The 25415-nt window shown below is 38.1% G+C and overlaps 1 protein-coding gene across 1 annotated transcript; it reads right to left on the bottom strand.

Annotated features, from left to right (window-relative positions):
* Positions 1-2779: 2779 nt before the first annotated feature.
* Positions 2780-16031, bottom strand: LOC131892065 (uncharacterized). The gene is made up of 11 exons (XM_059241800.1): positions 15981-16031; positions 15766-15878; positions 9215-9236; positions 8970-9097; positions 8744-8859; positions 7897-8104; positions 7731-7828; positions 6991-7136; positions 6481-6574; positions 6204-6390; positions 2780-3121 (listed from the first exon to the last, which is right to left on the bottom strand). Exons 2-11 carry the CDS (start codon positions 15875-15877, stop codon positions 2994-2996), a joined length of 1239 nt encoding a protein of 412 aa, XP_059097783.1. The 5' UTR covers position 15878; positions 15981-16031; the 3' UTR covers positions 2780-2993.
* Between the last annotated feature and the right edge of the window lie 9384 nt (positions 16032-25415).

Raw genomic sequence — 25415 nt, forward strand, 5'->3', positions numbered from 1 at the left:
TATGATGCATGATTTGTGCAAATTGAGTGTCCAGGCTATAGATGCTCTAAGCATAGATACGAGAGGTTGATTATACGTCATCAAATTTGACCTATCTGATTGGTTGCCAATTGTCAAAGAACATCGCCTTTGTTTGGAAACCTTCTCAACAGGGAGTCCGTCGCTTAAAAAAAAGAGGTCACAAGTTTTCATTGCATAATAGGGTAAAGCTTTGAGTAATTTATAACAAACTTGATACACCATGGCTTCAACCAACTCATTCCACAGGGTTAAGAGTGTCTTTTGTCATTACAATGGTATTAGTGTAGTATTTCTCACTAAAATGTAGTTGACACACTGATCTTTCGTATGCTGCCAGTCTCAAGTTTGACTAAAGCACCTCAAAAAAGAAATTACTACCATATTCAACAAATTACATTGTAAAATATAAAGGGACTTGTTTCTTGATAGACTCAGGAAGCACACATGTGATAATGTTATTCTGAATAATCTAATGAGATAATATAGCAATGAATCTTATGAAAAAATGGGTTCAGAAAGGATTTAAAAAGTAACAAAATAGTTGTAACAATCTAAAATGCCATACCCATGAATCAGCTTTTACTCGAAAAGCTCAGTTATTTATTCTGTAATCATGAAGTGATATTGTGTCCCAATATGAATTTTGTTTACTCTACAACTGAAGCCCATGAAACAAATTTAAATTATTGTTAAAACACAAAGTGATATTGCCACAAAAAGTTCAATCAAATCATCCTGATAGTGTGTTCATTGGGAAAATCTGAAGGTAAGAACCACAGTCATGAAAAAAAAGTGAGCAATCAGTGACAACATTTGTGGCACTCAATGGTTTGAACTCTTATTTCAGGCCTAACGAAGTGTCTGAAACTTGTGCAGTTATCTTGCTTTCAAATAAAATATATGCTCATCAGTGCATAACAAATAAAATGAAGTTATGTAAGCTCAACGCAAAGAAAAACTTTGAAAGTGTTTGGAATTCCTTCAAAATTAGTTTTTTTTCTAAAATTTTGCAAGAGAGCTTTTATAGGAATCCAAAAATCTAAAAAGCTCACTTCTCAAAATATCGCAACGTGGCTGAGTTTTAGCTTTGTAGCTGAATCACCTAAATGTCTGGCAAGAAACCCTTTTGTAATAAAATACCTATAAACATATTGAACACTGTGAGAGAAACCTATTACTTATTTAGTAGAAGTTAATTGTCACCTTTCCTTACCCAAAAGAGCTATGCTAAAGTAAACCATCTTACTACTTTACAACATGTTCTAATGGATTCATTCTCACAATCGTGTCCTGAAAATCACTTTTTAGAATTTACTGAAGTATTTCAAAAGTGAATGCCGAAAACCAGAAACATCAAGAATTGGACCTCAGATTGGCTTTATCATCCAAATGGATTGCAATAAAAAGTGCTCACTACGAGTGAGAGAACAACTATATTTCAATAAAATTGTTGAAACAGATTTTCCAAGCTTTTTGAAGTCCGGGTTGGTTCAAAAATATACAAATTATGGTTTACCATGCCTTCCATACTTTTGGAAATACAGCGAGCGAATTAGATTTTCTAATCAAACTTTTGTGGAAAGAAGTAACTAAATTGCAGCTCTTCAATATTCGATTGTTAAGTTGCTCCTAAGACCTCTCAACCAACCTGAAGTATTCACGTTCTTGATTTTATCCAAACATATCAGTGGATATAAAGGAGGTATATCAGTGGATATAAAAGACAATCAGGCTTAACTTTCTCTGTTTGGGAAAAATGCAACAGGGTGGTAAGAGGTTGTTGCAAGTCCCAATGCACAAGAATTTTCCAAAAAAAACTTTCTTCCGATTTTATCAAAAAAGCCCTAGAGACGAGCAAGCGAATTCCCACGTATGATGTTGCATGTTGCATTAGTGAGACATTCCTCAGCATGTAAGATTTGCCATCAAAAACAGAAGTCAGACTGATAAGGCATTTAGTATTTTGTTTGAATGTTCTTGCAAATTATTTTTTAAATAAAATAAATGATTGCATAATTCCTTCCCAGCCTTAACTATTCTATATTTTTCCGATGTCAGAAGCCATGGCACACCCTCCAAATTGTTTTGGATAGTCATTAAAAGGTTCCTCAGCCTCTAATGAACTGTTTTTCATTGTTTATCATCGTGCTTGTTTCAATTCAATTCAACATTTGATTTTCTTATTGAAGGACACATCATCTGGAAGCTTATTTTCAATCTATTTACGATTTTGTTTGATACAGTTGCTTGGGATTACATACATTTGATTGCAATATCCAAAAAGTAAGGGTAAAGTTATTTCTTAAAGTTTGATCTGACTTTAAGGTAATGTAACTAGACGGTCGGTTATTGTTTGAAAGAGATAAATGAAGAGATTAGGAAATATTGTATTTGGTATTGTGTTTCACTGTTTCACAAGTAACCTCATATCTTGCATTTGTCAATCTCTTTAAATGGGGGAGGGGTATTGAGCCAACCGATATTAGAATCTGCAATACCTTCATTCATAGTTATTAAAACGAAGTAATAATTTGAAATTAGGGACTAGCAATAGGTTATATTTCTCAAAAATGTATAGCCATTGGTGTTTTAGTACTTTATATGACGAAAGAAGCACTAAAAATGATGTTCAGGGCGCTTTTTCAAGAGTACAGTGAGGCCATCTCTTTCTCCCTTATGGGTCACCTTCTTTTTGCCATGTGTCATCCAAGTCTTGGAGAAATCCATGGTTAAGGATACACAAATATTTCTCCAAGTCTTTATCGAGCAAATCGTTTTATTTATATAGTCAGTGGATAAAGTAAAGTAAATGACCTTCATTAAAGGGATTGCAAAATCCCACTGAGAATTGAAGATTACGATTGATGTTGGTTTTTGTCCCCGAGTGGTGGAAGATGGGAACCTAGCACGAGATGATGTCAGTTGAGCGATTGATTGGGTTTTGGATTGCGATCAATTTTCAGGCCGTTTGATTAATTATTGCAACCATTCGAAGTTTGAAGATAGGTCAGCTTGAATCCGGACATCACTCCCATCAAGATTTCCATGTCTCCTTCAAAGGCGTCGGACAAGAAGCGAATATTGAAGGGCTGTCGGTCGGCTAAAAATGATAATGGATATAAAACTGATGAGTGGCGTCTTATAGTTAATTTTCTTTTTTGTAAATTACGTATTGAGGAAAATATTCTGTGAATTTCAATTCAAATGAGTCTCGCTTCAAAATTTTCGTCTTGAAACTACTTAATGTACACTACTGATGCAGATGCCAAAATGTTATAAAGATAACACGCAATATGCAATAAATGTTAACAAACGTAGGCTTTGGCATCATGAAAGATTTGGCTCGGATAAATCTGTAAATGAAATGACAGATCGACCCAAATTAAAGTTACTCGAGGTTGCCATCTTAAAGTCGTTACCTGACCAAAAATCACAAATGATAGAAGCGTGAACAAGTAGATGAATAACATCAATTGTCATATTATCAAACATATGAAGCAAGATGCTAATTAGATGTACTTGCGGTAGCTTCGAATCTCCTATATGAACAGACGCAAGTAAAGTTCGAAGACCAATATGATGTTAACCGCTCTACTCAATGCGCCTTGGTTGGCTGGCGACCCTTTTGTGTCACAATGTGATAACTACAGAAAATGTTGATTCTGTGTGGGTTAAAAAGTCGGCAAAAACGAACTAACTTAAGTATTCTTCCAATCCCCTGGAATCCGTCAAGAGAAGTGTGAGGTCGGCTATGACGGGGGCACGGGAAAGGAGAGGGGACGTGGTTGATGCAAAGATCTTTTTATATGTTATATGTTCTTTTCGTCTACAGGGAACATTGGCTGGAATGAGACAGAAGGGAATGGAACGCAACCTTACAAGAAGGATGACGAGGCTGGCAGTGGAGTCCATGAATCTGAATTATCCAGATAGGTTGGTCTTTTGGGATCTGCCTTCGTTGGAGTAGAGGAGAGCTAGCTGATGGCGACCTGATAACTTTCTTTTGAGTAATCAACGGCAACAAACATCATAGCTAGGCATCTCTATTCCACCTTTCCAACTGTCTTCTGATACCTCGGTAGGCTTTGATCTCATTAAGAGACCGGACTAAAACTGCAATTTTCACCCTCCATCCTTTCAACGAGGCTGCTGCTGATCATTTCCAATCACTACGATCCAGTTTTCACTTATTGAACTGTTTATAATTCAAGATTATTGACATTGGAGTTCAAGGATCGTGCAATAGTTGGCTCCTTTTCGCTCTGTGGTGGTTAAAATACCTTTACTCAACGAGTCAAGAAGTGCTTGGATGTTTCTGGCAACCACTGACATCAAATTTATTTTGGAACTTTACACGAATTCTTCTCCCTCGTAATTTTTATTCACGCAAGTCAAATTTCTTTGTTCGTCCATGTTGCATCAACCGTTTAGCTTAACATCAACTTGGGCAACTAAAAATTTGAACCATAGAAAAAAGAGTGGGGCCGAGAATTCTTCTATAGACATGATCCTTGAGCTACAGAGTAAAACTTATGTTCGAATCTGCGTGGCTTGGACAGTGTGTCTAGAATTTTCTTCAATTTCTGGTCCGAAGGTTCAGTCCAAAAGTTCTAACTTTTCCGTTGTAGTATTGAGGTATTTTTGGCGGCGTCAAATATGTCCAGTGTACCATTGTCCACGGCTCATCTCAAGAGAATTTTTTCTTTCTTTAAAGATATGGCAAGCACCGGAAGAACTGGTTCGGCTTAAAGGTCCCATATTTGTTTCGGACCTTTTATTTTTGTTGTGTCCTAATTGGCTTCATATCGGTATTGGTATCCTCCTTTTCCATTTTCTTTCGTGAAAACTGGTTTTTATAGGTATTATGTTTCCTCTCACGCAGGCAAACGAAACCAAACGCCAAGGTTAGAAACTTCTTTCCTTGGCTAGGTGTTTACGAGTGGCTGCAAAGGAATTTTCTTGCCACTTGTGAATAGAGACCCTGTTAGAGACCCGCAAGGATTGACATGTGGCTCCACTTTACAAATGTAAGCCATTTGACGAACTAAAAAGTTTCCAAACAGATTTTGAATTGATGCGCTTTATAAGAAAAAGTATTGTCATGACGAGCATCATTTAGTATTTTCTTCAAGGACATTGGGAAGTTTTACTCGAAGACAAGCTGATTCATGGATATGGCATTTTAGATTGTTCCTACTATTTTTTGGTGTACTTTCTATTTTGAGGTGCTTTAGTCCAACTCGAGAGTGGCAGCATGCAAAAATTCAGTGTTTCAACTACATTTTAGTGAGAAATAAAACACTAACAACATTGTAATGACAAAAGACACTCTTAACTCCGTGGAATGAGTTGGTTGAAGCCATGGTGTATCAATTTTGTTATAAATCACTCAAAGCTTTACCCTATTTCATTTAAGAAACTTCAGAAAAAGAATGCCCCAGCGAATTGACGAATTGGCTATTCTTCCTTTTCATTTGTGACCTAGCCGCCTAACGTTAAGGAGTGGATTTTGCAATTATTAATTTCTTTGTTATCTCTTCAGCCCTTTATCTACTTCCCTCGATCTTACTGTACACAATGTGTTTTTGTGTGGTCTATATGATAAACAATACAAAGAAATAGCCAGCAAAGTCATCAAAATGGAAGTGCCTTTTCAACTTATTCTGATACCCCATTTCGAAATCCTCACCATCACAATCCTGCAGCAATATGTATCAAAAACCTCTTCAACAAAGATGTAAGAAGCTATTAACGCTCTCTGATACTTTTGGTCGCCATCTTTTAAGGGGATACCCAACTGCAAAATGGCTCCACTTTCGGGAATCAAAGTTGGTTGAGGGAGACAACACAAAATGGGTGGATGCCATTACGCGCACTTTTCAAAACGAAAATCAGGCACGTTGAAGATGATGTTTTTCAAATGACAGTCTTGAAGATTTCAATATATGTTATCCCGACTGAATTTACCAATTGGCTGCACAAAACCAGTCCAGAGGCCTGCTTTTTAAAGCTCGTACCTCGGTGTTAGGGTCTTGGACGTTAACCGGTATGAAAATACACTCGCCAATGTGGTGAGCAAATGCTCATTGTGGGTAATGCCCAAGCCTTAAATCCGAGGTACAAACCCTTAAGGAAACTCGCCTCCCTTTCTCTTAAATGGTATTGGAAAACGATCAACTTACTGCAGATGGTTTTGGACATCATGCTGCCGACAGTCGAGATTGTGTTTTGAATTCCAGCCGAGCGTCCACAGAATTGGCTGAACATGCCTTGCATGGACAACATGGCAGGGTTCAAAGCTCCAGGAATGATGACGCAATCGAAGTTGGTGCCAGTTCCCGCCGTTCCATATCCACAACAAGACGATGGCTGAAAAGAGGGGCCTATTAGTATTTGGCCTAACAATGATCCTGGGGTATTGGCTTGTTTTCCCAAATGAGGGGGGGATAAGCTTTGTACCTTTGCAATCGCCATTTTCGTGGCCATGCCCGATGTCATGAAGTCAGATTCCATGACTGTGGCGTAACAGATCCGGCAATTTCCCCGTTCACGCCTGAAACGAAAAGAAAAGAAGTGTTTGATCAAAATTAGACCATGTGGACTAAAACCTGTGTTGTTGCATTTGTCTTTCGACGTGCACGGGCCCTTTTAAAGCTTTCCGGAGCCACAGTGTCATTAGGATGCACTATTTCTTTATTTACTTTTTAGCGTTAAGGAAACTTCATATTTGACCAGATGCAAGTTCAATCTTCAAGCTAAAATAAAATGCTCCGTTCCAATCGTCTACGTTATTGCTTTGCGATTTTTTTTCTTCTTCTCAAAATGAGCAACCAAAGAGCTGTCCCATTTTCCCTTTTTCTCGTTTCATCTAAAGCAGACGCATCCCAAACTCTTGACGAATAGCTTTGACAATGTGACAAAAATTTAGTTTTGGAGGTGCTGGAATGCCTTCAGGCAAGTTTGTTTTACCTGATACAAATGTTTTGGTCTTGATTGGCCAAATGCTGTCCACCTGCAAAATTGTAGGTCTGAACGGTGTCCATACTGGCTCCGAAATAGTATTGCGTGCAGCCATCAGGTGCCAAATTGGGATAATCACAATTGTATTGGGTGAACTGAAAATTGATGGGATTAATCCGTTGTCTTCAGGTCTCATCACTTCACAGAATCAATTGGGTTCCGTGAAAAAAGGGCTTGAGTCTGTTGCGGTTTATGCTTTTCTACAGTAGATATTGGGTTTACGGGCACGTTCCGTTTGTTTGACTAAATACCACTATTTACGTGGAAAACGTGTTTGAGTGAATTTAGGTTTTTCTGGTGACCCGAGAGGAAATTGAAATGATCAATATCAAATAACGAGTATAGAACCTGAAAATAGGCTTCCTATAAGAACATGTCCAGTCCTCTTTTTAATGCGTCAAATATTGAAAACAGCTTCTTTGTCTTGGTTTTACCTTTTCATATGTTCACTAACACTCAAAACTGAAGTTTTGAATGCAAGTGATTATGTCGTAATGACTTAGGAACAACAAAGTAATAAAATGTCAACTTAACTGGTTCATGGTTAAAGTCATGTAGGTTTAGCACCACTGAACTGATTTGAAAATGGATCAAGTATTTGCAACCAAGCATATATCCTAGTCTGTTAAGCACAATGGTCTCGTTATACGTCCATGCATAGCCCACTCAAAGTCGGCCGATCACAATACCTTGATGCTCCATTGGCGTTGTCCGACGCCCGTTCCTTGAGCCGTGTTTCCCAATTGGAAAACCAGGTCGTTGCAAGTAGCACTTGAGTCCACATACACTGCAATCGAAAACAAGCTCAATGTATCAGTATTGCACAAGAGCACTCCAGTCGCATTTTTCCCGTACTGTGTTCGCCCGTGTTGATGCCGCAGATTGAGGGCGGAGATTGGCCAGACGGGGTGAGAACGGAGAAGGTATCAGTCAGACATCGTGAGGCTAAAGAAATGGGTTTGGTGGCTCCTGGGGCTCCAATCACGCCTCCCTTATGAGCACTGACGATCACGGTGGACGTGGAGGGGCCCGTGATCATGAATTGGTTGAAATCCAGACGGAGCTAAAAAATAAGACGGTTCATTTGCACAATATACTCCTGTTCTGATTTTACCCGACCTAGGCGGTGAGCAAAGATATGAAAATATCAGCACTTGACACGTTTTAGAGTCTAACAACAAAAGTGATTTGGCCAAGCGTTCTCTTTTTATTCAAAAAGCCGAGTCTTAGCCTCTTCATGTTATTTAACGTAAACCATTATTTGCTGCATTAAAACCTTACATGGGAGAACAAGCAGTTAGTCCCGAGGGCGAGGTCTAAATTAATGATGGTTGCGATAAAATAGCGAGAATATTTCCTCAAAATCATCAGATGGCAGGCCGAATGAAACAACTGTGATTGATGTAACTCAGTAACAAAAATACGTAGATCACAAGTGTTGAATTCTTAAAAGAGAGCAAAGATATTCAATAACTATTACATTCCTTATCGTTACATGAGAAGGGCCTTTTTAGCCCTTTTTGATGTGGTTACAAGAAAAGCAATATACAAATAATTTATGTTTTAAAATAAATCACGTTACACCGTTACAAAAGTGTCCGTCTTTGTGCCATTTCACAAGTCGGATAACCATTAATGTGGCAACTTTCTGACTTCCATTGCTACAACAATGGCCCATTCATTCATAGAGCACAATTCTTACCTGGCAGATGTTGTCACTACAAGGACAGATCTTGAGCTGACAGGCCCCAATTTCCCCTCCGGACGACTCAAAGTAGGTGCAATTTTCGTTAGAGGTGGCACCACAGCTTTCAGTAACTAAAATAAAGGGAGATTTTTCAATTCCAGACCCAAGCGCAGAGTAGAGAGAGCTTTGATCTTTTGCAAATAGAAGAAAGTGAGAAGTAATTTCACTAGGATAAGCTTACAGGTACAGCAGACTCCATAGCCTTGGGCACAAGTGCCTGCATTGGTTCCTCCCTTGGAGGTGCACTCATCGGCCGTGTAACAGGTTCCGTTCTTGCTGGCTTGGCCGATGCAGGGCTCGTTCGGAAATCTAAAATAAAACGATCACATAAATCTCATACGATAGCAATTTTACGCAAACCATCGTTGATCCAAGAATCTGAAATTCAGAGGAGATGAATTGAAGAAAAAGAAATCTGGTTTTTACCTCACGATTTGGAACAAAGATACTACAAGAGAGGTAAAGATTAACATTAGTATGAAGAGGCATTTCGTCTGATCATTTGAATATAGGAGACAGAAGATGAGAAGCAATGTTGGCAAAAAGATCGTAGAAAATGAAAAATAAATGAGAAGGGACCAAGTATGAATGTCTAGAAGTGGAATGACCGACCATTTGTTATTCCTAAAAATATTGTTTTTTCAATGAAAATCAAAGTGGATTTCCGTAATTCAAGTGAGAACCAAATGTCCCTACAAGCTTCATTCATTTTTGAGGTTGATGTACTAGTGCTGCAACTGTTTTGCAATAAGTAAAGGTGTTTTACGATGCCAGGAGGCATAATGATGCCTGAATTTTGTATAGTTTTAGCAAATAGATTTTCCGCTGGATATACCGAGCATTCAAATACAGAGATGCAAATACAATACAAAACTCTCTACAAGTCAATGGTCCCACCGAATTTAGAATATGCTTCCCCAATATGGGCACCTATGAACGCAGTGGGGTTGAACAAGATTGAAAAAGTACCAAGAAGTTGTAGAAGATACATCATGGCATTTCCCACTTAAGCCAGTGGGAAAGACTTCAATCCCATGAATTATATAGTATTCAGCGAAGGTGCGAACGCTACCTGATCCTTTATGTTTTAGATGTCTCCATGCACTTAGTCCTAACCTAGGAATAAGATATAACGTTTGTGACAGAAGAGGCATTGCGTATGAAATCCGATGTAATTTTAACCCTTCAGATAAAAAGTTGGTGAAGGTCTAAAAATCCTCCCATGTACTAAACCGAGCACCAGGCTTCTATAATCTATTGCCGTGCTCTCTTCACTATTCTATTAACCTATTAACTAGATGATCCATTGCTCAATTTTAAACGACATTTAGGTAGATTTTTAATTAATAATCCCAACTCATTCTTTTGTTCAAGGCTCCCCAGAGCGGCAAATTCGAACGCACTGTGTGTCCAAATATTCTAACAATTATGATTTGTGGGAAACTAATTTCCATGTTTTTCGGTACCAAAACCCGAGCAGCATATTGTAAAAGAAATACTATGAGAAAAATTATCGATTACTTTTCGACGCAAATACCCAAAAACTCATATTTTTGAATTGCTGAGCCTTCAAAATGGAAAACGTTGGTTTTTTATTGCATTATGACACGTTAGCTCAGATTAATAACATAAGGAAAATGTCCCATGTAAAAAAGGAGAGAACACTTAGTTACCCACAGAATACAAATCAAAATGTGATTTGTTAAACCCTCAGTTTTATTATAAGAACCCAAATGGCGAGACAAATGATACATATTTTCAGCGCCACTCGAATAAAATCCTCTTCTAGTTTGAGCACCTTGAACTAGAGGAATAATGAACTCGTTTATTCTTCCAATCAGCTTTTGCAATCCAACACATTGCTCGTTTCTAAATTTTAACTAATTTGTCAATGGCACAAGTCAGGGATTATTTGGCCGTCAGAGGTCGCATGGGGGGAGAGTACCTAGAAACCCACGATGAGCTAATGATCAGCTCGCAAAAAAGAAAACTCGGGAAGGGCATGAACATCAGTTTTAGTTAGATTGTAAGTTTAAAAAACTGAAAATTAAACAGGCTACAACGGGCGCAAAAAGGGTAGCTAATTTGGAAATTATGATTATAAAACCTTCCAAATCTAAGAGTCTTCCCCTAAATCTGGTCAACCTGAAGAAACCATTGCCAAAGTTCTTCTTGAAGTTACGATTGCTCATGAATGTGAAGCTTTCCAACAATATTAGGTTCAAGTGGTCGTGCAGAGTAGGCTTCAATACATGAGAAAAGCTGAATGAAACATGGCTAGCTAGGTGCCTGTGTAAGGCGTTTTGTTCTACCCGTACCTTCCCGTTCTACGCCATGCAGCTTTTTGCTTTGTTGGGACATATCCTCTCTAGCTCACCCTAGTGTCAAACATTAGAACTTGATCGCGCTTTAGGCCATTATTTTTACTTATCCAAACAATTCTATATCATATTCTAATATCCTCCTGACCAGTGTGTTAATATTTTCAATCTTGTTGGGATATGTTTTCCATTATGGCTAAACCTAATAACGTCCGTTTTAATCTCTTTTCAACATTAGTGATATGAGATACCGCAGATAACTCATCGTCCACTCATCGCCCAAGGAATTTAGTGGCTATTTCGGGACGATGTTTTCCTATTCTCTCGAAGGTGGATCCCTCGCAGCCAGATTGACATTGTACTTGCTTTTTGAAACATTCACTGCAAGTCTGTTCCCTACCTAACCAACACTATTGGAGCTCCCACAACCACTCATTTGCCTCCTGTTTGAGTATTCTTGGATTGTCTCCAAAATGCTGAAATGTCGTGTCGTTGCCAAGCACTGTAAAATAGAATCCACTGCAGCTTGGCAAGTCGTTGACATAGACAATGAAAAGCAACGAGCTCAAAATGCTTCCTTGAGGTACACCACATTTTATGCTCTTGAGGCTTCGACAAATTACTACCAATTATGGCTTGTGGAAATCGTTTTTACAAGTAATATGTAAACCCTTTTTTGTAACTCTACAGACTTGCAGTTTCGTGATCTACGCAAATCAAAGGCTTTTTTGTATCGAGAAATATAGTAAGCCTAAACTTGAAATGTCCATGCTTTATTACATTGTCCAAGTAGCTTATCATGGTTTGATTTGTACACCTTATCGTGAGAGAGCCAAAATACTTAATTTGACAAATATTTTTCAAAATATTCAACAAACTGGTCGATGACAGTCATTTCCAAAATTTTGGAGAAGATTGAAGGTAAACTTATTGGCTAATAGTTCCCCACCAGATCATTTTCTCCCCCTTTGTGCAGAGCTATTACCTTACATGGTGGTTATATTTTGTGGTTAAGTGTTTGCTCAAATGCTAAGACATCTAGATACGTTTTTCTTTGTCAAAGAGAAAAAAAAACAACTTTTGTAAAATGCACATGTGTAAAAGTAGCTCAGATAAGTGTGTAAAATAACTTAAAGTCCATTTAAATGCATCATTGTCAAAAACGCAGTCAATCAGTATCAAATGTACTCTTAGTTATGTATTGTTGTATCGTGACGTAATATGTATTGACTTCTATTTAGCATATGCCTAGTTATTACAACTTGAAACTTGCGTTCTGCACTTTAAAAGATCGAAAAGTGGCCGAACTATATTTCCAGTTATTTCCAAGGCATATTATTCTCGTTTTCAATAAATTTTTCCATTTTCTTTAAGAATTTATTAAAAGCTAAAAGAAGCAAAACTTGTTACTTAAAACTTACAATACATGTAAAATTGCCATTCTTTTTGGTTAAGTGCCAAAAGCTACACAATTCTATCAAATTTCTAAAGTATTTGAACGATACATGAGACAGTTAAGTTTGCAAATTTGTCATTTTTGCAATAATTAATTTTTACGTACTAGCGATGTTCTTATTCAACGTTACTATAAAATTGTCAAAATTCAAGATCAAGCTTGATTAAAGCTATGATTTACAAGTATGGCATCACAATTGTGAAGTATTGACATAAGTGTTGACTTAAAAGTACTTGCAATAATAAATACATTCAAATCAAATCAAATCAAAGTAAGCTTTAAGTTATATTGAAAACTATTTTCAGGTTTTTCTACCTGTTTCAAAAAAGTGAAATGTTTTTATTTATAACTTAGGTATAGGAAAAGAATTAATGGTGAAATATTGAAAGTGGATTGTTATACTAATCTAGCTAAAATACGTGATGATATTTTTCAAAAGTTGTGCCTTTTGTTTCAATAACAACGAAAGTCGTTACTAGACGTCTTGGCATGTTAGCTCTCTTCCAACTGTACGGTGTCTTAGAGCAAGTCAAGGGAAGATTAATCAGTTCATTAAGTGACTGACTTATAATATCGTTCAATTTCTTCACCAAATCGTTTGAAACACCGTCACAACCTGAGGTTTTTGGCGTTTTAGATGTTTTACCATATTGAATTGTTGCCACTCACTTGTGTAAACTCAAAATATGTCTCTGTCTTCACGAATTCTACTCGAGTAGTTTTGAATTTTTGGCTTAGTGTTTGACCTATAGTACAAGAAACATTATTAAGCCTGTAGCAATTCCTTCGTTGGACGTCGTCTTACCATTCTGAGTTTAAGTAAAATTACGGCAGTTTCCATCTCCTTTTGAAAGCTCTACTTAAGATTTATCGTTTCCATGCATTTTAATGAAAATCCCAGTTCTGTAAGGCTATGTCTCGGAACTACGTTAGTTGAGCCTCATCAACCAACTGATAATACTACCTAACATATTGCTTGAATTTTAATTTGACAGCTTACCTTACGTTGATTTTTTCTATTTCATAGATAAGCGATCGTTTATTAGTTCGAACTTCATTAGGCCAATTGTCATTCTGGGGTTGATTGCGATGCAAGAAGATTGTATTTGGTTAAGAATTTCATAAAGCAATCGATTCAAAGTTGTTCCTTTAAGGGCGAGTAAAATGCAAAGGTCTAAACTTGAAAAGGCTACTTATTAGCGGTGTCGTTTGGTTTCGACAATCAAGTTGCTCAAATCTCAAAACCAATTTAGATACTTCCCATCAAGCGTTTGTAGTTTTACAAAAAATGGCATATATACTTTCGTGCAAATGAATTACTTCATTCACAAAGACGTCATCAAAAAAAGAATAGCCTTTTGCGTAGAATATCTAAACGTTGGTGTAACTCAGCAATGGAAAGTTATGGTGCTAAATTTCATTCAACTCTTCTAGATTTTCTTAAACTGACTTTTCAGCCGTGATGAGGATGAATCTAGGAAGGGTTAGACACTCGATATGTAATCTTGTACCTATTGATTGGTGCATGGATCGGAGGTGTAAATCACGCCTGGCCAGTAAAGCTGGACACCTCATCGTCCAGTTTTTTTCCAATTAGTATTGTGATATCTGTATCAGATTGGTTTTTACTCTGTGGGCGAGGTTAGCATTAATAAGTTTCTTTTGGAAAAAGGTCGGGAGTACAATCGAATCGTGAATCTCTCTCAGTGTAGGAAACTGCGCTAACTGCTAGCTTCATCAATACGTCTCCTTGCAATCATTATCCGATCAGCCCGATCAGCCCTACGTTCAAGTGTGCATTAAAGCAGCGAATTCAAACTATGCTCTAGACCAAATACTCAGTATACACGCCTGTGTTTGAGTAGTACCAACCAATAAACGTCAGCACTGTTAAAAACATCTCTGCAAAGAATCTCTTTCTTATGAAACATAATCGTATTTATCTTCTCGGTGTTCTGTCAAGAATGCTCTCTTGACCGTTCTGTTTAGGATAGCCGCTTTCTTTTTGGTGGTCAAACTTATTCACGTTTTCGATGATTTCCAAGTAAACCAGTAGCTAAGATTCTACCTGAAATAAAATCCAGGGCTCCTGTGTCCTTTACATTTCCATAGATTTTGTAACTTAAGAAGTGATAAATCAAAGCAGCTGAAGAAACTTCAGTGTTGAAAGATTCTCTTGAAGGCAAAAGAACACCAAAGGCTAACAAATTCAGCATTAGCTCTTTACACAACAAGACTTGATTGCACTGAAAATAGTCAGTATTGGTAGTTCCTTCCGTTTGGTTGAGAATATTTTCCTTTCAGTAGTAAGATCAATAGGTCCAGCCAGCTTTCTTCTTGCTCGGGCTCCTTCATTGTTAAATTTGTTGCCCTCAAATTTACGTACGGAGTAGATAGACGTTGATCCAGTAGCATCCTTCAAGTCAGACACAGACAAGTTTTTGACTAAAATTCTTGATCAATCTTGTATTCAGGGGCTGGCCAGATCCGCTAACTCTAATTCGTTGGTCGATCAAATTATGTATGAAATCAAAGTAAGTTTTTCGTCTTGAACTACTGGAAATTTCATTCCCAGTAATCGTAAGGAGGTCCGTCAAAAACAAAAAAAATATTCCTATTTTTGCTCAAATCTAAAGCAAGAGGGTAATCAAAGTTTCCTGTCACTCGTTAATAACATCACTCTTTTCTTTAAATCCTCGCTAGTTATCGCTTTGTTGTCTCAGGTCTTAACTAAAGAACAATTTGCACAATCAACGGCGACATATTTCATCTTAAATACGGGCCAGGTATTGAAAACAAGATTCTTTATCCTAGTGTAAATAAGTTCGATTTTCAGCCAACAGGGATTTCATATGTTTCTAGAGAAGGTCAGAAAAGGGTAGCCAAAAAGTTATTCGATATTCAACTAAACTTGGCAATTTCGTTAGATTCGTAAACATCATGGGGAATCATGACTCTGGCGAAAGAAATCGGTTCAAATTTAGGACTACGTTGACTGAGAATGCACGAGAAAATAAACATAATCTTCTTTTGGTACGATAAGTCTCAAATCGTACGACAGCAAAAATAAATAGGTGTACAATATCCTAACTATGGAGCATCCTACACGATATTTCAGGTCAATATTCCATTGGACAAAGTTCAAGCAACCTCATATGTGGTTTTAAAAGATATGGAATGGATTAACTGACAGAACTCACGTAGTTTCCCCTCTCGGTCCGCTGGGGTGTCAGAAGATTTCGAGTCCCGTGAACTCACGGCGCTTAGGCCGACAAATATAATAACCAATAACAACTGAAAATATCGCAACATCCTGCAAATGAAAAAAACAAATTCTCGTTAGTGAATGCTTAAGCGGGGTTAGATGGTAGAGAATCGCAGACTCTACCACCAATTGTTGGAAAGGGAACCTTACTTCCAAGAATTCCAAATCGCTACTAAGTTTCCCCTCCAAATTCCTCGAAGGAAAGCTTGCCGACGCCAAACGGACTTTCGGCCGCCATGATTCCACCTTTGCCGCAAGTCTTGTGTTTCGTTCGAGCTTGGTCCAGGGAAAGTGACGGCAAACGGTAACGCAAAAGGCCTGGATGTCGCGAAGGGAGGGGTCTCGACCCGCTTTCTCGAGGAAAGAGAGATCATTCGGACCCAGGTAGCAAATCTAGTTCTGAACGGCAGTTTACTCTTTGGTGTGCCAATGATCAACGTTCAAAACAAATCTTGTCGGTAATACCAAAAACACTAACTTTCGAATTGCAACGTCAATTTACTCGGGTCTGAAGAGAGAAAAGTTCCGTAGAAATAAAGAGTTATGTTGATATGGCTAATTGCAGTTTTCTTTATCTTTTTCTCAGAAGAACATAAACTTCTTTCCAAATGATTCTGCAACTTTAAAAAGGGCAAAATTATGTTTCAAGTAAACATGATTTGTGATAAATAACGAGAATAACTTTAATTTTATGACGCTCCCCATCAAAATGCACATTCAGCGCGAAAAGTGGATTTTACGCGAGGTTGAGTATACGTCATCAAATTCGACCGATCTGATTGGCTGCCAATTGTCAAAGAACATGGCCTTTGTTTGGAAACCTTCCCGACAGGGAGTCAGTCGCTTCTAAAAAGAGGTCACACGTTTGCATTGCATAATAGGGAAAAGCTTTGAGTGATTTATAACAAACTTGATACACCATGGCTTCAAGCAACTGATTCCACAGGGTTAAGAGTGCCTTATGTCATCACAATGGTTTTAGTGTGGTATTTCCCAATAAGATGTAGTTGACACGCTGATCTCTTGCCTGCTGCCAGTCTCATGTTGGACTAAAGTACCTCAAAAAAGAAAGTACAACCATATTCAACAAATTACATTGTAAAGTTTAAGGGACTTGTTTCTTGATAGACTCAGGAAGCTCACATGTGATAATGCTAATCTGAATAATCAAATGAGATGATATAGCAATCTAATCTTATGAAAACATGGGTTCAGACAGGATTTTAAGAGTAACAAAATAGTAGTAACAATTTATAATGCCATACCCATGAATAAGCTTGTCTTCGAGTAAAATTTGGCAGTGTCTTTGAGGAAAAAGTTCAATGATCCTTGGCATGATAGAACTCTTTCTTATACAACGCATCAGCTCAAAATATGTTTGGAAACTTTTTAGTTCTACTGATCGTTTACATTTTTGAAGTGGAGCCACTTTGTCAAACCACGGTCGCCTCTGAATCCAGGGTCTTTATTTTCCTCCAATTTTCTGTGGTAAAATGCCATACCCCACACCAAAACTCGGTTTTGCTCTTTGATCAAGGAAGCCACCATTTAGAAATAAGAGAACACTCATAAAACTATGGTTGAAGGCAACTCGTATACAAAATAAATTAGCGTCGAATAATGGACCCTATGGAACCCAGACCATTTTTTGACAACGCTAGCTACCCAAAGCCGATAAAGTGCCAACCATTGAGAAACCCAAGGAGTTGATCCTCAAAAAGTCCTTTCAAAGTTCATTCAATGAGCGTTACTTTGAGTCACTCAAAGCCAACATTCCAGCCGGAATGTTTCAGCATTCAGTTCTCATCTCACTCTTCGATTTGCTAGGTAGTTGCTCGGAATTTGGAGCAAGAAGAGTTCTTCACGGGGGGTTTTGACAAAAGACGCTCAAAGAGAACTTGATAACGGCTGAATAGTGAATCCCATCAATGGCAGGGCCAAAATCCTCAAGCCACGATGGAGATTATACCACACGTATTCTCTCATTCATGCGCATACTCTGCTTCAGGTATTGATACACTTTGATCTAACATTTTTAAAAACTGACATGAACAAAAGTCGCAAGGAAGTACTACATTATACTATAAAGAGTAAATATCTTTAGTGACATTTTGGGTGGAGTTCATTTTGATTTGGATCACATTTCTATATTATGCTTGAGTTTCAAAGATTGTATCAGTACTTCGAGAAAAAAAGAAATATGCAAATTGGAAAGCTGACTTTGTAATATGTCGATGTAGAAACATATGGGCGCATGCACATGTCGACAGAAGTTTTTACTCGTACACCTACAGGGCCTCCTGGCGGGTTTTGGAAGTTGCCCAGGTTTTCTTTTTTTTATATAACCAAGTAGACTAGACCTCTCCCACAAGACAGCCGAACAATGAAATTCAAATGATCTTGACTCCAGTATTGATAAAGATACAATCACGATTGTTTTGGCCGAACCAAAGATCCAAGCAATGTTTCGCACACCCACCGAAACAATGTGAGGGACGTCATGTCATAAAGATGAGACTTAAAATAAGAAAAAATAGAACAAAGGGACGAATCATAAGACTAAATGAAAGAGGACAAGAAAAAACGAAGACGAATAAACAATGGCAGGCATTAGACCTGCTTGAGTGGAAAAATGAGGGTTGCTTTGAGCAACCATGCCCTACCACGTGAACAGTCAACGTATGTATTATTACAAGGAACTAATGTTTTTATTTATATGAAATGGGTTGGTTTTAGGAACAAAGGGGTGAGCTTTGCCCTGCGCTCAAGGACGGCCATCGAATAATCCTAATATTTGTTTAATAGGTAAAGTGTCGTGTCTGCATAAATTGGTCCTCTTTTTGTGGGTATTGTTAACGTCTAAAGTAGATCAGACCTCTAGCCTAAAGGTTTCCTAGAGAGAAAGGCCGGAGACAAGAATCGAACCAGGCCCCTCTCTACATTTAGGAAACTGAGCTAATTTCTACTCCACCTGATGAGTTCTTCTGCTAATTGGTTGACCTGTCGTCATTCTTGATGGTCAGTAGAGATTAGGTATGTCTGTGATATTATAAAGCACGAATATCCTGGATTGGGAGATGGCGAGGGGGCTTTTCGACAAACGGAGAGACGCGCTACCACCAAACTACAGCAAAAAAAGTCAAATCCTAGAAGTTGTCTCTTTATGCAAAGTTAGAGTTCACAAATATTTTTCATCAAATCAAATTACGAATTGGTCTTGGGGAAAATGTGTGTATTTAATGAAAACAGCAATTTTGAGCACTCAAGACTAGTTATCAATATACTAACCAAATGACTAAATCTAGGGTGCAATAATATTGTCTGTATTTGTACTACACCACGAATCATTTCAGACGAACAAGTACTGCTCGGGAAGAGGTAAAAAGACGAGCCAAAAGGCATCAAATATGAGTTCTCAATACGATTAAAAAGCATGGAGCATAGGTCAGCAATTTCGAGTAAGTGAACAAATGCAAGAGAAAAAGTCCTCTCCGGCCAACTTGACTGTCTTGAAGTTCTGTGGAAATTACCAGACACATCTTGGTATTTTTGTAGCCTGCAAAGTCTTAAGGGACAATTTTAATTTTATAATTAAGTTGAAATTGAAAACGTCTCAGACCAAGCGTTAGAAGTGGTAATTGCAGCCTGAAAACCAAAAGTGGACGCGTCAAGTACTTAGTGAAACCAATATCTACCCAGCTCCTTTTTCTGAAATCAGAAGCACGCCAGAGGCTCGGTCTAAAGTTCTTAACTTGCAAACTTGGCCAACGAAAAGCTTTAAGGCTCCTTGAATGCCACCTTAGATCCCTTCCAACTTTCCGATTCAGGAGTGAATGGGCCGCCCTGTCCTAGTCTAAGGGCGGCTTTGCACTACTATGGAAAACCAGGATTGAATCCCGTTTGAGAATTGCAGTGGGACTAGTGTTGGGGCTAGCCCAGCAGAGGACTCGAGTCTTTCATTGTACTCAAGTCGAACAAAAAGACATACTTTGCGGAGTTTAAAACAAAGATTGATGTTGTTGTTTTTTCACAAATCCGGACTTTAATCTTTTAGGAAGAAGTCGGACTCGAGTCTGAATTCGCCCCATCACTAGCCTTACTTCCATCCTCAAACCGGGTTCAATCCTGGTTTTCCATCGTAGTGTAAAGCCGCCCTAAGTTCCCTCAAAAGTGTTTTGAAAAAATGAAAGTTGAATATCTTGCGTCAATCATGGGTATCGTCATTTCGGGCAAAGAAGGCGGGGTTGTAAATTGTCAATTTCAACTCTGATTTGTCAAGTTAACCTTCGCAAATGTTGGACTCTGCTGAATAAGGAAACGTTGGCAAAATTTTGATCTTCACTATATACCGGGGTCAAAAGTTATGAGCTTAAGCACTGTTTTTTAATTGGTGGGAAAAAACGATATAAGGGTTTCAACAGGCAAAAAATCACAAATCTTTCGCAAAAAGTTAATAATTATGATTATTTCTCTGTGGTTTTGCCCAAAGGCAGTTAGCAAGTATTCTAATGTTTTACGGGAGCAAGCTGTGAGCCTCTTTCAAATAGTGAGATTCATTTCTGTTGGTTGGTGCCCGAGAAAGGGTTGGATGAACCTTCTCGTATGATCGATGATCTTGTCTCAGTCTAAAAGTAATGGGTTAGATTGGCATTGAAGAATTACAGCTCCGAGACTTGCTTAGCTATTTTGCCAACTCAGATGGGAGTCTAGTCGATTTGTTTTTTGCTCGGGAGTAACAGTTTTGATGGGCGAAGCAACCAGTGGATGACGCATCCATATCTCAGGAGGAGAAAAAAGAGGCCAAGATGAGACATGAGGCATCAGAATTCAGAGGTCATTCCCCTTTTGAGATGGTTCGACATCAAGATTGACATCAAGCCACATACAGATTTGAAGTGCGGTGACGGTCATTCTCCGCATACACTTTGGTATTTGGAACTCAAGTGTTTGGATGAATTGACTTTTCTAAAAGATCAATCGCCTCGTTTCAACGCAAAATCCTAGGTGCCTGGTTGTGGCCGGAACACAAACATTGCATGATTTATAAGGTGTCCGAAGGCCACAAAGGTAGGTTAGATCTTTAGGTCGAACTCATTTCCGTCAACGGAGGTATTAACCCTGTGGATATAGAATTTGAGAACAACCAGTAAATTCACTTACGCGTCAAAAACAACATTTTAAACTGCTGAAGAATTTGTCCGTCCTATGAATCTCCTAACACTTCTCGGAATCGTAAAATACAGACATCGGTGGTCAAAAACTATTTTTGCTCATTGGTCAAGTTAGAGAAACTTGACATTGAGATGTCAGGGTATCAAGTGCCAGAGATCTCGAAAATTCTGAGGGCCATAGAGACCTCTTTAAAAGATATGTGGAAAAATGTATTGAACAAACTCTCCTTTGATGTCCTAATGAAACCGAATTCATTGACCAATGCTTAAAGTTCAAAGAACAAAGTTTTCGTGACGCCAATGGCGTCCTAAGATTAAGCTTAATCTTAAGATTAATCTTATTAAGATTAAAAATGAGCTTGAGGCGATTACAGAGTGCCCAGCACTGAGATTATCTTTATTGCTGCTCTGTTCAGATCTGGCGGTGTAGTGCAAAAACCACTTCTGGTCTCAAATGACTCATGAGTGATGATATACCATTTGAAGAGAAAAAATATTAGATTAAGAGTACTGACAGAGCCAGATGGCGTTTCACCAAAGGTCGATGGTAAAATGTTGGACGTGTACCTTTGAAAACTGTCGGGCAGATCAATCACGTCATGATGAAATATTGCGCTAAAAATTGCTTACTTATAGTGCCAACTCAGAGGTTTGTCTGGATTTCAGACATATTGAAACATGTACATGCATGATCGCAGTTTTGGATCTAACCAAATTATAGCTGGAGTGGTTAATTGTTAAGTTTGGTTAAAAGGATAAACTGAGGAAAGGCTGTATACGGTATCTTGAGTTTCCTTGTGGGCGGTAAATCTTGAAATCTTTAGGTATAGATATTTATGAATATACAAGTTTTCAGACTTGTGCATATTCTCAATGTTTAACTAGAAGCACACCAATCTGTATTTATAGGGTTAGTTGGGTAGTAGGATGAATAACGTTTAACTAACCTTGCACTTCATGTCTTTAGTTTCATTTCTTAACCCTCACTCTTTATCATCAAATCTGTTGTTTGAGTTGTTCAAACAATATCAGACACTCAGTGTCCATGATTGCAGATGTTCTCCGCAAGACAACCCTTTTTTGCTCCTCAGTGACCGTTCTCATTGGTAAGCTCAAGATGATTAATTGAAGAAGACCCACAATCAGTGTGTGTTGAATAGCACACATCGTTTCTCAACTCCAGATCGAAAAGGGTCGACAAGTAATTTTGGATAAGTAATTAAATATAGTCTAACGAACGAGCGGCATCTCAATCGCCCTACCTTAAAAAGATTGGAGACGAATCTAAACTTGAATTGGAAGAGGTGGCTGTCAATAGAAAGAGAATTAAAGTTAGTTATTATGTTACTCGCATTTGAATCGTTTTGTTGTTAAGTGTTGTGTTTGAAAGTGTATTTGTAAAGCATCTGAAGCTCATTTTACTATTCAAGGTTCGACTTTAGACCAAGCAACTTCAGGCATCATTATGGTTTTTTATTGCTGCCATTGACTGGTTGAATGGGAGAACCTATCTTCATTTCCGAGGGCGAGCTAGCAGACAAATTAACAAACGAACACAAACGTCATATCAAGTTCAAATTCTTTGCCGTACGTTTTGGGATAAACATTTTTTTTAAATTTATAGCGATGTCGTTTAATCATCAGCATGGTTACAAAAGTAGAATGAAATGTAAGGGTCCACATAATTTTACCAAGTAAATACAGGTCTGAGTTGACTGTTTGTGAAATTTCTCTGTGATTCATGATAAGTGATGTTCTAAGTCAAGTGTTTCGTTCATTGTTTTCCGGCGTTTCAAGTGGTCAAGGGGGATTTGAAAGACAACCCCACTTCGCCAGAAGAACACTAGGTATGTTAGAGAGGTTTGCAAAATGAGATGGGTGGAAAAGTTGTTAAAATGTGATAGGCTCGCGACTGCAAACCAACTTTTTTTGGGTTTATACATTTGGTAAAAAGAGCATAGGTTGAATCCCAGGTGTTTTGGGAAATCGAAAAAGATATCAAAATCGGAAGTGTGTATTCGTATGAGAAGAATATAAACTGGGAAAACCCGCATGGCTAATGCAATAGTGTGATAATAGAGACGAAGTCTAAGACTAGAAATCCAATTTGGGATCTAACCATGATGTTGAGATCACGGTGGTGACCAGAAATAACTGATTTGGATGAGTAAGTCACATCCAGGTATTATAATTCGTTCACCCTTTGTTATGCGTCTCCCTCAACGGTGAACTCGTAATGAAAAACCAGGACCTTTGTCTTGCAGGCAATCAACTCAACTGAAGATCAATCTGGGCACAGTCTTCTAGATGGGTTCAATTATTTCCTAAACTTTCTATTCAAATCAGCAGACTTTGCGGCAAAAAATCACATTTTCTTTTACTTTTTGGGACCAAAAAACACTTTTCTTCACATTATTTTAACGAAACAATTTGTGCGGAAAAACGTAGGCCTTATTGATCCGGTTAAATCTTTCAAGTCAAACTTGGACAAATTTTTAGATAGCATTCCAGATCAACCCTACATTCAAGCACTAGCTCGGTCTGCCCACTCAAATTCGTTGGTAGACCCAATATCATATAGAAATTGAAAGGTAGAAAATAGACAAATCATAATCTTTCATTTCAATGGTACAGGGGATTACTTTCCTTGTAGTGGTTAGAAAAGCCAGAGCGAAAAAGTAACAATCGTAATGATCCACACGTTACCTCAGATCGGTCTGTAAAAATGTTTTTTAATTTCCCCTTCAATCAGAGATGAGGAAAGCAAAAACAAATGTCCTCCCTATCGGAAAGCTTGGTATTATATATGTTTCAGAAAAACATCTTTTCATGTCATTTTTTACAACTTATTTGGCTGCACTTTGAATCCACTTTTTCTCGCCCTACCCATCAGTATTTAAATATACCTTGCTGGTTCAAAATTGACAATAATAAGTTCCCCTCAATGTTTCTTTTTGCGGATGCGGCAGGACAATTGACTTGTACAGAGTTAGTATCGTGATATTATCTCTGGACTTAAACGTACGATATTTCCAACCACATGCTTGAAAAGCTTTACCAACTTTCAACTGGATATGCTCATCGAACTTTCCATTATCTTGGAGGACTACACCTAAATCCTTCATGGATGAGACCTGCTCAATGTCCTTACCTTCATCATCTAATAGTGGAGTGTCTAATGGCGTCGACCCAAAGGTCATTGAGTGAAATTTCATTCCATTCAGTGCCATGTTACTCGCAGCAACCCAGGAGTAGATATGGTCTAGGACCCCTAACAGACAACCAGAGTTCTAACCATTCCTACCAAATACCAATTTTGTATCATCAGTATAAGAAGAGATACTGACATTGCTACTACCAAGCTCTAAAAGAAGCTCATACTCAATAAGATTCAAATGCGTTACATATGGTCTTAATTCATGAATATTCATCTAACCAGGACGCCACTCGGGACGAAACAAAAGCACCCTCAAGCAAAAGCTGGATTGATCATGACAAGAACAGAAGAGTTTGTCGGTTCGTCATTGTTTCAGAGACCCATTGTTCTAGGAGTTTTTTCACTCGACATTGTTTGTTCAATCGAAAGATAAGCCAATTCAAATGTATTGAGAAGCCTCATACAGCTCCTTCTTGGGATTGCGATGAATGAATTTCAACCAAGGCAAAAAGTCTAAATTTAGGTTAACCAGACATGTGCTTGACGATTGATAATCCTTGGAAAGACCTATCGAGAATGGTTCCAAATCATTATGCATATGCCAAGATGGTGCGAGCCTTCGTTTCGTGTCGGTCTACGTCTTGTTAACGAAAAACGAGAGAAATGTTTCTTGGTCAAGCAAAACGTCACAGGATGGTTATAAGATGTTCATTCAAAATTCCACTCCCTGATCGAAAGTGAACAGTTTGGAACGCTCGGCATGGTCAAGACTCATTTTACGATACTCATTCTATACATATACGTGCTTTTAATTCAAATTTAGGCTGAAACAAATTGGACCCCCATGGAAAACTAATTTAGATGGCAACTTGCAACTTCATTTTCTTTGCAACTCAAATACGGTTTGAATATAACTTTTTACTGAGGCACTTCATAATCAAAATACCAGAAGTATTAGCCATCTTAAAGTTATGCCTGACAAACTGTATGATCTACCAACATGTCTTTATCGTTGGTGAGTTGCAACGCTCTCTTTCTTCTCATTTTTTGACGATGTTATTGATCACTTTAATCATGATTCAAAACGATGCGGGGTGCTGCAAGGGAACATTCTCGCACTTCAAATCATTTGCAAAATTATTAATAAATTTCAGTCCCTTTCACATTTTTTACTAGTACACACGAGATGTGTCGAATGAAATTATGTTTTTCAAGAAGGTGCAAAACTAAAACAGATTTCTCACCATTGAATACAAT

Source organism: Tigriopus californicus, chromosome 12 (assembly GCF_007210705.1).
Source record: "Tigriopus californicus strain San Diego chromosome 12, Tcal_SD_v2.1, whole genome shotgun sequence".
In the NCBI taxonomy this organism is placed as follows: domain Eukaryota; kingdom Metazoa; phylum Arthropoda; class Copepoda; order Harpacticoida; family Harpacticidae; genus Tigriopus; species Tigriopus californicus.

Coding starts and splice junctions, on each gene's coding strand:
- LOC131892065 (XM_059241800.1), bottom strand. CDS start 15,877: ATGTTGCGATATTTTCAGTTGTTATTGGTTATTATATTTGTCGGCCTA. Junction 6,575..6,990: donor GACCAAAACATTTGTATCAG/GTAAAACAAACT, acceptor TTTTCGTTTCAG/GCGTGAACGGGGAAATTGCC. Junction 3,122..6,203: donor GATGTCCAAAACCATCTGCA/GTAAGTTGATCG, acceptor TATCATTTTTAG/CCGACCGACAGCCCTTCAAT.